The sequence below is a fragment of the Mytilus galloprovincialis genome, chromosome 12 (genome assembly GCF_965363235.1).
Source record: "Mytilus galloprovincialis chromosome 12, xbMytGall1.hap1.1, whole genome shotgun sequence".
Lineage (NCBI taxonomy): Eukaryota > Metazoa > Mollusca > Bivalvia > Mytilida > Mytilidae > Mytilus > Mytilus galloprovincialis.
This window is the reverse complement of record NC_134849.1, coordinates 53,504,393-53,519,021: the sequence shown is the minus strand read 5'-3', so window position 1 is coordinate 53,519,021 and position 14,629 is coordinate 53,504,393. Positions and strand designations below refer to the sequence as shown.

General features: G+C 31.9%; 1 protein-coding gene across 1 annotated transcript in view; it reads left to right on the top strand.

Annotated features, from left to right (window-relative positions):
• LOC143054232 (uncharacterized) overlaps positions 1–14,629 on the top strand; it is a 50,737-nt gene continuing 36,108 nt past the window's right edge. Inside the window, exons 1-3 of the mRNA XM_076227160.1 lie at positions 1–248; positions 4,322–4,349; positions 11,997–12,320. Coding sequence (XP_076083275.1) covers positions 60–248; positions 4,322–4,349; positions 11,997–12,320 — 541 coding nt within the window. The 5' untranslated portion in view covers positions 1–59. The remainder of the gene's footprint in view (positions 249–4,321; positions 4,350–11,996; positions 12,321–14,629) is intronic.

Here is a 14,629-nt window from a genome sequence, read left to right as displayed (position 1 = left end):
GCCAGAGACCGAGTGATATTGAATTACTGCGTTTTTCAACCAACTGTGTATCAAACCAAATGCATGAATTAGTGTCATATCTAGAAATGTCAAATACATGGGATAGTATCACACACTATCCAAATGATATAGAGGTTGCGAAGTTTTTGGTATTATCAAAATGGAAAGAGATAAAAGATCAAAGCAATTTCAAAACCTTGGCAGATGCTCTGACCAAAATGGATATATCAACACATGTTTTGTGTCAAGTTAGTTTGTATTATTTAAACATCGAGATATTTTCCGTAAAGCCTTTGTGTCCTGCATGAAACCATTTCCTTCTTTAGATATATTTAGTTACATTGGGAAATAGGAAATTACAAACCTAACTCATTTCTATCTATTAGAGAATATGATTCTCTTCATATGCCGTGCACATTTATCTTTATATAAGAATGAAACTATTGAGAAGCGAAATATATATTAAATGGACCTTCAAACTGATAAGTCGAAAATAAAACGAGAACGTCAAGGCTAAAAAAAGAAAACAAAGACTAACAGACAAACAACGTACAGTACAACATAGAAAAAAATGACTGAGCAACAGGAAGGGTAGGCAGATCCTGCTCCACATGTGGCACCCATCCTGTTGTTCATGTTAGTACAAACCCTTTTAAGTGTACATAGGTAGGTCCCATTCTGGGAAAATGGGGCGGTTTTTAGTAACGACAAGTGGAACATATATCCTTTGTCATCTGTGAAACCGATATTGCATAATGGTCAACCAACTGGTGATGGCGTCCATACATTTATGAAGGGATAGTTTTAACTTCACCACTTAATATATACAAACTGAAATATCATTCTAAATACATCACATGTATGTATAAATATGCACAGATCAATAGAGACAAAGGAGTAGGTTCAGTAGGACGATTTTTTGGCCCCAAAATATAGCAGTTTTACAAAATTGTGAAAATATAATCTTTATGCTTCTGCTTCAAGAATATGGGCTTTTTTTGACAATACAATGCCCATATATCGTGTACTACTATCATAAAGTCATGCTAAATTAATGAAATCTTCACAATTTTAGCATTTTAGTTAAATTTTAGGCGGTGTTCGTCTTGAATGAAAGTGACCGCATTCGTGTTCATTCATAATATTGAAATGTAAGCTATATTTAATGATAATACATAACATATATAAACATGATAAAGGTTGAGGATGAACACGGATGCAGCCATTTTCATATATGTCTAAAAACCATCTGAAAAGTAACGATTTCTTCCATATTTGATAGATTTTTCATATTTAAGCTTGAATCGAAGCGTTTTCATGCCCCACCTACGATAGTAGAGGGGCATTATGTGTTCTGGTCTGTGGCTTCGTTCGTTCGTTCGTTGGTCCGTCCGTTCGTCTGTGCGTCCGGTCAGGTTGAAGTTTTTGGTTAAGGTAGTTTTTGATGAAATTGAAGTCCAATCAACTTGAAACTTGGTACACTTGTTGCTTATGATATGATCTTTCTAATTTAAAAGCCAAATTAGACTTTTGACCCCATTTTCACAGTCCACTGAACATAGAAAATGAAAGTGGGAGTTTCAGGTTAAAGTTTTTGGTCAAGGTAGTTTTTGATGAAATTGAAGTCCAATCAACTTGAAACTTAGTACATATGTTCCCTATAGTATAATATTTCTAATTTTAATGCCAAATAAGATTATTTCACAATTTCACGGTCCATGGAACATGGAAAAGGATAGTGTGAGTGGAGCAACCGTGTACTTTGGACACATTCTTGTTAATGACTTAATCAGTTAAAAACTTTCTCATCAACGAATTGAATCAATTGAAATAGACACTAAAGTGTTAAAAAAGTGTCAAAAATATTTAGATAAACCTGAAGTTTGAGGCCAAAATCGGCCCTTACCAGACCTACTCCTTTGTAGAGTAATATATTTAGGTTGCACTTCTACTATATACAATGCAATTGTCCATAGGAACTTCCTTTGTGCTGTGACACTTTAACTAGTATGAAGTTTCGTAAAACAAGTATGTCCATTGTAAATGTTACCAAACTTTAACTGGGTGCTTTCTATGAAATCTAGTTTTAAAAATTGTATATAGGGATCTGGTCAATCACCAATCATGGCCGCTGATGCTAAACAAAATTGGATAAAATGTAGCTTTCGGCTTATTAAAACAAATCAAGCCGATTTTAAAATAGGTGAAAAAAGCTAGAATTTTCAGTTCGGACTAAATTCAAATATTCACCTTTAAAAATTTCTATAACATTTTAAAATCAACTTTGATTTTCATAAAGCTCCACAGTTATCTGAATTATATATTGATCTTACAATATGGCTGATTATTGGTTAGTTTAGCTTATTGCTTAAAAATTAAACGATTTATGTAAAAGAAAAAAGTTAAGTTCGCATCAAATTCAGATAGTCACCTTTAAAGGAAAAAAAATTAGGTAAATTTTGCAAATCAATTTATTTTTATAACTGTTTTAACTGTTCAGGTATGTCAACTTGATATTGGTGTTGTAAAATTCCAAGTTGTTTGGTAGTTTGGTTTAATACTATAAAATTAAAAAGGTATAATCAATAGGTGAAAAAAAGCTCTAAATTTTAAGTTCATATTTAATTCAGATTGAAAAATCTATAGCTTTTTAAAATCAACTTGGATTTTGATCAAACTGTAGAGCTATCTCAACTTCATAATGAGGTTAAAAATGATAGGTTTGTTGGTAGTTTGTATATTGCTGGTCAAATTTAAGGATTTAATTTATTACAAATACTAGGTTTTTTGGTAGTCGAATTTTAGAATTTGATTTAATAGAAAAACAAAGTCAAAATTTTCAGATCGTACTAAATTCAGATACAAATTTCCTATAACTTTGTCCTGGGATACAATCTATTGCCAGGTCAATAATTCTCGCTTTTTCAAATTAACTTAGATTCCCATACAATTTTACATCTATTTCAATCATATATTGAACAAAGGAGGTTATATGGGAAGGAGAGAGGACGAAAGACGATAAGTCATTTGTTAGTTTAAGTTTATTGCTATAAAATCAAACAGTTTAGGTAAAAAAAAGTTAATACTTTTAGCAGGTTTAGTTCGGACTAAATTCAGATAGTCACCTTTAAATGAAAAAAAAATATGTAACTTTTTTAAATCAATATATTTTTATAAAACTGTTGAGGTATCTCAACTAAATATTGGTGTTGTAAAATTCCAAGTTATTTGGTAGTTTGGTTTAATAATCTGAAATTAAAAAGGTATAATCAATAGGTGAAAAAAAACTATAATTTTCAGTTCATATTTATTTCATATACAAACCTTTGAAAAATGCAATAGCTTTTTTAAATCAACTTGGATTTTGATCAAACTGTAGAGCTATCTCAACTACATAGTGATTTTACAAATGCTAGGTTTTTGGTAGTTTGTTTATTGCTGTCAAATTTAAGGATTTGATTTGTTACAAATGCTAGAATTTGTAGTAGAAAGGGAAAACAAAGTCAAAATTTTCAGATCGTACTAAATTCTAAATTCAGATACAAATTTATATAACTAATAGTCCTCGCTTTTTCAAATTAACTTAGATTTTCATACAATTCTACATCTATTTCAATTATACATTGAACTTAAAGAATGAAATGTTATTTGTTTTAAACGGATTTGAGCATACTGGTTGCTGGTTGAGCATTAAGATTTGGTATGTTCAGACTCTGAGCAGTTTATAGTGTGTACAGTAACTTAAGGTCAAGCTTGTTCTGCCATATCTTGCGCATACACTACACACAGTGACCTATAGGTGAAAACCTTTACATCATGTGGTCTCTAGAAAGTTGTTTCTTCGGCAAACATACCACATGTTCTTCTCTTACATTGTCTTATCATGTCAGGTATCAAAAATAGATTAACTTACTCCCAGGAGGTGAAACGTAGTACAATTAGTTGCCTCTACCAGAAGATGTGTTGCATACAAGATCAGGGAGAGATACCAAAGGGACACTCTAAAATAAACTGACAACGCCATGGTAAACAAAGAAAAAAAAATAAAGTTCAAGAAACACGACATAGAAAACTAAAGTCTGGGCAACTGGACCCCGTTAAGCTGTTCTTGATTTTTTAGAACTGTTAATATTTGTTTTGTCCATACTCTTACTGTTGTATCTACTGATCAAACGTTTCATGTTCATACTCAACAATTGACATTAGTTTATTGACTCTAAAGTATTTACACAAACTGGGCCATCTAGTCCCATGGACACATTCTTCTTTTATTTTATATCTACATGGTGTATGTTTGTCATTATTATATTTGTTTTTGTAGGTAAGAAAAATAAGAAGAGCAGAGACAGGTATGTTAAAGTGATAGTAAACATAGTACAGGTTATATGTATACACATTATATACATTTCTATTACAAAAACAATCATTGACCTCTTAGATTATAGTGTTCTCAGCCAAGGCTGTCCTTCTAAAATTAGTTACTTAGACGTTTGTTTCTCTTTGCCTTTTAGATATTCATATTGATTTCATTGTATGTGTTTTATGAGTGACAGTTTGAGTAATAATCTGTATCTTGACTTTTTGTGAATTTATGTCAAAAATTTGAGTTTTACCATACAAATAGGACAGAACTACATCTATGGCCCATTTCATCTTTAAATGAATTCTGAGAATTTGTAAATTTGACAATCATGCAATAGGCAAGGACATTCAGTTGTACAGACACGTAAAGTATTATCCAAACAACATTAAGAAGTACTATATACAGAATTCGTGAAAAACAAGTAGGCAACAATAATCATTATCTATGGAACGCCGGAACTATCTTATAGTGTGAATATTAAATGTGTGTTGTCGCTTTGACTTTACGTCCTGTCATTTCGTCTTTATGTTATGTGCAGATGCCTTTATTTCCTGACACTACATTCCTGTGTTATGTCAAATTAATTAATTGTTTGGTCAAACAATTGTATGATATGTCTTTGCTAAACTTTGTTGTGTGCAATATGCATTACATTAAACTGTAACTACTATATATGTTCTGAATACCTTCAAACTTTATGATCAACCACCTTTTCATTCTTTCAAATTTTCACTATTTTGTGTCTATTCTTCCTTTAAGTAAGTCAGTAACTAATTGTGTCCTGTAACAAATAAGATTGTTTTGCCGAATGTTCTAAACGTTTTGTTTTGATACATCTTCGTTCAATGAAAACCTCAGTCTGTTAAAGTCTAACGGTTTTATGTTGTGTTTATACATCTGATCTCAAGTGAACAACATAATACATCATGGTATAGTTTATATGTTTTTTGCCGAACAATTAATACTCTCTGTTAACATTCATTACGTCATGTGCAAATGCCTTTTACATTATGTTCAAACACCAAATTCATTATGTGCAAACACTTATAGGTTTTGTGCCAACATCGTTTACGTTATGTGCAAACACCTATAATTTTATGTGCAAACACCTATTACGTTATGTATAACACCAATTTCATTATGTGCACACACCTATTACGTTATGTGCATATGCCTATTACATTATGTCCAAACATCTATTACGTTGTGTTCAAACACCTATAACGTTCTGTGCAAACACCTATTACGTTCTGGTAAACGCCTTTTGGACACAGATTAAAAAGAAAAAACGCATCAATGATATACACTTTGAAAATAAAGTAAAGAAAATTGCAAGTTTGAGCTTTCTAAAAAGGTGTGGACTGCTTAGCTGTATCCTTATTTATGGTAATATGTGTGCATCGGGTTGTTTGTGGATTTACTATTAGAAATTTTGTATTTTTAGATATTGATTGATTTAAACATGTTTAGTTTGAAAGGGAAATTATGTTGTATACTCTAAGAATGTGCGTTATACACCCATGCCTTTTAAATATTGTTCACTTTACTTGTTGAAAATTAAAACATTTACAAATATACAGACACGATTCTTGAGTTGTGTCTCTCGTTGGAGGTGTGCCTAGATTTGCAAAAGTTTCGTCTACAACAGACTCATCAGTGACGCTCGAATCCAAAAAAGTTAAAAAGGCCAAAATACGAAGTTGACGAGCATTGAGGACCAAAATTCCTAAGTGTTTTGCCAAATACAACTGACTTTCTTCCAAACATTCATAGAATTAATCTAGAAATAATTAATTAGGCATTGCGAACTAGTCAACTAGTAGAAAACATAAGTAAAGATTCTTAACAAAACATATTTAACTGCATTTGTCAAATTAAATTTAAGAAACAATGAATTTGAGTTTAATGAACACCCCATGGGTGGTATATTTTCACCGACATACACACATCTGCATCTCTCTGTCCTTTCAATAAGAATCTAGTTGGATAAGTTCCAATGTAGAGAAAAAAAATCGAATTACACTGTATCTATAGAGATGACGGTTTAATGGTTTTGACCGTTCCTTGACCTTCCGTTTGTTCTATATTAATCATGTGTTTCTTTGTCTAATACATTCTCATATTTATTTGTATTGTGGTCCTGTAATATTATGTTGTCATTGCAATGTTATATTTAACATTGCCATTAAAGTGCGAGGTTTGGCATGCCACAAAACCAGGTTCAACCCACCATTTTTATCTTTAAAGATGTCCTGTACCAAGTCAGGAAAATGGCCATTGTTATATTATAGTTCGTTTCTGTGTGTGTAACATTTTAACATTGTGTTTCCGTTGTGTTGTTTGTTTTCTCTTATATTTGAGTTGTAATTCGCATTACTATAAGACGGGTACTTTTCTATCCCAAATTCACGTATTTGGTTTTGATGTTATATTTGTTATTCTCATCGGATTTTGTCTAATGCTTATTCCGTTTCTGTGTATGTTACATTTTAATGTTGTGTCGTTGTTCTCCTCTTTTATTTAATGCGTTTCCCTCAGTTTTAGTTTGTTACCCCAATTTTGTTTTTTGTCCATAGATTTACGAGTATAATACTGTAGCCTTTATCTATAATTGGTTTACTTTTATAAATTGTGACTTGGATGGAGAGATGTTTCATTGGCACTCATACCACATCTTCCTATATATATTTACTGGCAAATTAGAGCATCTTGGAGATTTCTTTAACATGAGCGAACGAAATTGACCGTATATTTAAAATAGGTACTTTGGGAGAGGACAAATCTTTTTTTGCCACCCCCTCTTTTCCCAAATCTGTTGTATTTTCGTTTTCTATTAATTTCAATTATTTTCGCGTTTTTATGTGTCATTAGAACATAGTTATACTTCAAAAAACTTGTATTTGCTATTTACTATCAATTCCAAGTTTACTATCCATACAGGTCAATGATATATTATATAGAAACTAGGTATCTAACTTCGTACATCCATTGGTGGTACACATGAAAATGAAAATTAATACTTGCCGTAAATGAATATTGAAAGTTAATCTTTATTTCATCACATTATATTTAAACCACTATCAACATGCCTAAATTGTCATGATTTACTATTAAAAGAAAATAGTATCCTCAACACAGTTGAACTTATAATTAGCATAAAACGAAATAAGGTTCACGTATTGACTTTTATTTTAAACAACTTGTTGTATATTTTTAATTATTCAGAATGTATCAGGGGAGACAAGTATTGTACCATCTTTAAATAAAATAAAATTGAGAATGGAAATGGGGAATGTGTCAAAGAGACAACAACCCCACCAAATAAAAAACAACAGCAGAGGGTCACCAACAGGTCTTCAATGTAGCGAGAAATTCCCGCACCCGGAGGTGTCCTTCAGCTGGCCCCTAAACAAATATATACTAGTCCAGTGATAATGAACGCCATACTAATTTCCAAATTGTACACAAGAAACTAAAATTAAAATAATACAAGACTAACAAAGGCCAGAGGCTCCTTACTTGGGACAGGTGCAAAAATGCGGCAGGTTTAAACATGTTTGTGAGATCTCAACCCTCCCCCTATACCTCTAACCAATGTAGAAAAGTAAACGCATTACAATACGCACATTGAAATTCAGTTCAAGAGAAGTCCGAGTCTGATGTCAGAAGATGTAACCAAAGAAAATAAACAAAATGACAATAATACATAAATAACAACAGACTACTAGCAGTTAACTGACATGCCAGCTCCAGACTTCAATTAAACTGACTGAAAGATTATGATTTCATCATATGAACATCAGGCACAATCCTTCCTGTTAGGGGTTTAGTATCATACCATCATAACATATATGAGAAGAACATAATCCGTGTCATGCCAACAACTGTTTTTAGAATAAATGTGTTTAGTTCCGATGCAAAGACCTTATCAGTGACTCATTATTAACGCCAAAATATGCAATCTTTAATGACTTGACAACAGTATCGTAATTATATCCCTTCTTAATAAGTCTATTCAAAGGTTTTGTGAGTTTCTGAGGTGAATACTGACACATTTGTGCTTTATAAAGAATATTTCCATAAAAAATTGGATGTGAAATACCTGAACGTATTAGAAGTCTGCATGTAGAGCTATATTTACGAATGATGTCTTTATACCGATGATAAAATTTAGTAAATGTTTTGACTAGTTTGTGATATCGAAAACCCTGGTGTAAAGTATTTATTATTATAATATTATTATGCCTGATCATGAATAATTAATAACATTTGATCGGAAATGAAATACACATAGTTAATTTTCCGTCTTTTGATGTCTTATCCTGAGACGATACAAGTTTTTAATTATTTCTCTCATTACAGCGCATTTAGGGAAAACGGTACTATTTATTCTGCCATAGGCGACAATACTAACAATTCCTAAATTTACTACTTTTTATAATAAAAACCTGGATAAAACAGTTATGTGTGGTGTTAGTACTTTATTATTCTATTTCAAAAATTAAAGCCAAATAGTATCATGCCCAATTTCCAACGGAGCTTGTTTATGTTATCCATGCCCACCGTCATTTTACACCAAATTTTGGAAATTTTGGAAGCCTTTTCGAAAAATTCTCTAGAAAATATTTCAATAGGTTTTAAAATTTATATTGTAAATTTACACACTGCAGTTATTCATAGATATTTAAAAAAAAATATATTCTACCCTTACATCCAATCACAGCGCTCCTAATTTGACTTCCTTCACCTGCCTTGGGTACACAAAAGGCCAACCTAATGCTGGGAAAATGTAATACTACCGTTTTCCCTTTAATTAAGCCAATAGTTGTTGCTGTATTTATCAGCCACGTCATGAAGAATGTATATGTGACTAGTAGTTATTTCAAGATGGCGTGTAAACTAATAGATATATGTATCGTAATTCGAAGCAAAAAAGAATGCTACATGTTGAAAACAAAATGTAACCGCATTTCTTTTCGGAGATTGTGAACGAAAAATGAACGAAAAATAAACACCCCTCCCCGCGCTCCTAGTCAAACTGCTTATAGAACCAACATATGTAGCTTCCCTTTTTATTAAATTTGGTTCCGCCACTGGTCATTGATTGAGAAATCAAAAAGAACAAAACAACAGTATAGATCCGATTGTTTGTTTCCAGAGATTATCTAATGATACTTAAGCGGGAACAATTTCGCTATTCTTTTTTTCAAATCTATAACAAAAAGATTGTTTTACATTTTTCATTAAGGGGCCTTTTAATACCTGACAGTGCAGTACGGGCTGTGCTCATTGATGAATGCCGTACGTTGAGCTATCGTTTTTAATTTTTGCGTCATGAGGTCTCTTAGGAAGAGTTCTAACACTGGAATTCATACCACATCTTTTTTTTATGATTTATTGTTCCTTTCGGTTGTACATCTTGGAAACTAGACTCGTGTCTGTATATTCATAAATATTTTAATTTAAAATCATGGGTGTATAACGCACACTCTTAAAGTAGGACCACAAAAATTCTTCTAAAAACTAAATATTTATATAGAATTTTTACATCAATCAATATATAAAAATACTACATTTCCAGTACTAAATCAGCAACCCGATGCACACACATTACCTTCAATAAGAATATGTACAGCGCACCGGTTCACAGCCTTTCAGAAAGCTCAAACTTGTAATTTTTAAAATGCATAACATTGATGCGTTTTGTTTTAATCTGTGTCAGAAACGCGTTTACCAGAACGGATAAGGTGTTTGCACAAAACGTAATAGATGTTTGAACATAATGTAATAGGCTTTTGTACATAACGTAGTTGGTGTTTGCACATACTGTAATAGGTATTTGTACATAACGTAATAGGTGCTTGCACATACTGTAATAGGTATTTGCACATAACGTAATAGGTGTTTGCACAGAATGAAATAGATGTTAAACATTGCGTAATAGGTGTTTGCGCAAAAGATTATAGGTGTTTGCACACAATTTATTAGGCATTGACACATAACGCTATAGGTGGTTGCACATAACGTAAACGATGTTAGCACATAACGTTATAAGGGTTTGCCCATAATGTATTAGGTGTTTGAGCATAATGTAAAAGGCATTTGCACATGACGTAATGAATGCTCACAAAGAGTATCAATTGTCCGGCAAAACGCATATGAACTATACCATGAAGTATAATGTCTTTACTTGAGATACAGATGTATAAACACAACAGAAAGCCGTTAGACTATAAGATCCTGATGTTTTCATAGAACAAATATGTATCAAAACATAACGTTTAGAACATTCGGCATAACAATCTTATTTGTGACAGGACGCAATGAGTACCTGACTTACTTAAAGGAAGAATAGACACAAAATAGTGAAAATATGAAAGAATGTAAAGGTGGTTCATCATAAAGTTTGGAGGTATTCACAAAATATATAGTAGTATAATGTAATGCCTATTGGACACAACAAAGATTAGCAATGATATATCATACAATTGTTTGGCCAAACAATTAATTACAATGACATAACACAGAGATGAAGTGTCAGGAAATAAAGGCATCTGCACATAACATAAAAACGAAATGACAGGACGTAAAGGCAAGGCGACAAAACACAGTAAATATTTACACTATAAGACAGTTCCGGCGTTCAATAACTATTTATATGATTAGTGGAGAACAAATAGGCAACAATAATCACTATCTATAGAATTAGTGGAGAACAAATAGGCAACAATAATCACTATCTATAGAATTAGTGAAGAACAAATAGGCAACAATAATCACTATCTATAGAATTAGTGGAGAACAAAAAGGCAACAATAATCACTATCTATATAATTAGTGAAGAACAAATAGGCAACAATAATCACTATCTCTATAATTAGTGAAGAACAAATAGGCAACAATAATCACTATCTATATAATAAGTGAGGAACAAATAGGCAACAATAATCACTATCTATCTAATTAGTGAAGAACAAATAGGCAACAATAATCACTATCTATATAATTAGTGGAGAGCAAAGAGGCAACACTAATTACTATCTACATAATTAGTGGAGAGCAAAGAGGCAACAATATTCACTATCTATATAATTAGTGAGGAACAAATAGGCAACAATAATCACTATCTATATAATTAGTGAAGAACAAATAGGCAACACTAATCACTATCTATATAATTAGTGAGGAACAAATAGGCAACAATAATCACTATCTATATAATTAGTGAAGAACAAATAGGCAACAATAATCACTATCTATATAATTAGTGAGGAACAAATAGGCAACAATAATCACTATCTATATAATTAGTGAGGAACAAATAGGCAACAATAATCACTATCTATATAATTAGTAAGGAACAAATAGGCAACAATAATCACTATCTATATAATTAGTGAAGAACAAATAGGCAACAATAAGTAGCATTTATAAAATTAGTGGAGAACAAATAGGCATGATAATTGTAAGAGAAAATACACTCCTATAAATTATAATCAGTTCATTAGAGTGATGGTGTAAATTTTTATGAAAAAATTTAATTCTCTTTAACATGCTTAAGTTACCTGATTTCCTACTTTCAGACATGGATTATTTCACAACTATTAGGTATTAATTCATTTTGACATTTCAGACATTCCTTTGGAATATCTAGATTGTATCCCAACGGATGAGGTACTAGATAGATTAGCACCACAAATTGGCCATATCTATTTTCAACTTGGCGCTGAAATCGGGTTGTCAATTTTAATTCTGGAAACTATTCAGAGTAATAATCCCAGAGATTTAGCAGCTCAGAATAGAGAGGTATTATTCGCATGGAGAGAAGACAGATCAGTAAAACCTACAATACGAGTACTGGTACAGGCTTTAGTTAACATTGGGAGAGGAGCACGTTGTTTACAGAAAGTTTTAGAGAATGTGGATCCAAATACCCTTGGCTTTGAAGAAGAAAGAGGTAAATGTGAAAAAGAACAAATCAAAACAAATACAACTTTGCCAGGAAGGGTGCAAAAAAAATGTTCGAAAGCTACGTTTCTTTCAAACAGTTTTATTTAATTTTACATTGACAAGGTTGCATTCTGTTAAAAAAAAGTCATATAGAGTTATTTGGTGTTTGGAGTGATTAATACATGTATGTGTACTGTCAAGTAGGTTTTATCTGACCTTGAACTCATTTTTTATGGTTCAATGGACAGTGATAGGTTTTTGTGGCTTGATCACTTTCTTAAAAATTTAAGCAAAAGCTAAACAATTATTGGTGAATGGATTGATTGTAATTATAAGGTTCACATATCAGTCTTGCAGTGTTGATCTTACCTGGTCCTAGTTTTTCATGGTTTAGTGGTTTGTGTTTAGTTTCCATGTTTTTGATCCTTTTCGCAGATACTGTAACCAACACAGTAGGTCATTTATATAGGTAGTTTATGGAATGATTACAAGGTGTCTTTACACGAGGGCTTATCTTGTCGTGGTTAATATTAAGCTTAAATGGATAGATGTGTTTCTCAGATATCATAAGCATTGGGATCAATACATTTGATGTATGAAATGATTGAAAACATGTTTGTCTTGTAGGTTTCATTTTACTTTGGCCACATTTTTATTGTTCATTGGTCAACGTTATGCTTTCATGGTAAGATCTGTTTCTCAGAAACTATAATCAAAAAGTTAAGTATATTTAGTATTTGTATGATTGTATGGATTATGTGTATGTTTGACAGGATAAATGTATAATTTACATATTTTTCTTTGTCCAATGGTCAAAATTTCCATTTGGAAAAGTTTCATGGTCAAGTCTGAATTCTATAAGCAATATATTATAAATTTTGTGTATACAATTAATTCTGAGGTTTACATGTCTGTATGAAGAGGTACATCTCTCATTCATTATTTTTTTATTGTCAATTAGTGAACTTTGTGTTTTATTGGTTAAGTCGGTTTAATAGAAACTATAAGCAATAGGTTTACCAGATTTTCATCATAAATTCAATCACAACCAGTAAAGAACGCAAGACATTTCAGCGTTGTGCACTCTTATCATTACTTAAGTAATTTTATTTCCAGTTCATTCTTCATTTTTAAATATACAAATGAGATCACCTAAACAATGTATTCCTTTTATCCAAATATGATAAAGAATTAATAAGGAAATGTTAATGCATTTCTAATATACATACAGTTCTGTTTACCTGTTTCTGTAATAAGGAGCAGATACAGTTGGAATAGTTCTTACATCTCTTAAGAACTCTCAAAATAATATGTCATGACAGTTCTAGAACAGTTCTACATTAGTTAGAATTATTTTACTGTTCAAATATTTTCAAAGGTAGACTGTCATATTCAGTTATAGGGTAGAACACATCTAAAGGATGTAAATTAGAGAACCACAGTGGTAGTTAGCTGGATTTTCCCTATACGTCATTTTGTATATACAAAAAACATAAAATGATAAATAGGATTCATAAATAGTTAAACCCCGCTGCATTTTTGCGCCTGTCCCAAGTTAGGAGCCTCTGGCCTTTGTTAGTCTTCTTTTTTTTTTTTTTAATTCATTTATATGTTTCAGAGTTTGGTGTGGCGTCCATTTTTACTGAACTAGTAAAGTTGAGAATGGAAATGGGAATATATGTCAAAGAGATAACAACCCGACCATAGAGCAGACTACAGCCGAAGTCCACCAATGGATATTCAATGCAGCGAGAAACTCCCGCACCCGGAGGAGTCGTTAGGCTGGCCCCAAAACAAATATGAATGCTAGTTCAGTGAAAACGGACGTCATACTAAACTCCGAATTGTACACAAGAAACTAAAATTAAGAATCATACAAGAGTTAAAAAGGTCAGAGGCTCCTGACTTGGGACAGGCGCATAAATGCGGCGGGGTTAAACTATTTATAAATCCTATTAAGGGGTTTAGTATTATACCATCATAGAAATATATGAGAAGAACATAACCCGTGTCATGCCAACAACTGGTTTTGAAATAAATGTGTTTAATTTCGATGCAAAGACCCTATAAGTGAATCAATATTAAAGCCAAAATATGCAATCTTGAATGACCTGACAACAGTATCTTAACTATATTCCTTCTTAATAAGTCTGTTTAAAGGTTTGAGGTGAATCCTGACATGTTTTTCCTTTGTAAAGAATATTACCATAAAAGATTTGATGTGAAATACCTGAACGTATAAGATGTCTGCATGTTGAGTTATATTTACGAATGATGTCCTTGTACCGATGATAAAATTTAGTAAATGTTTTGACT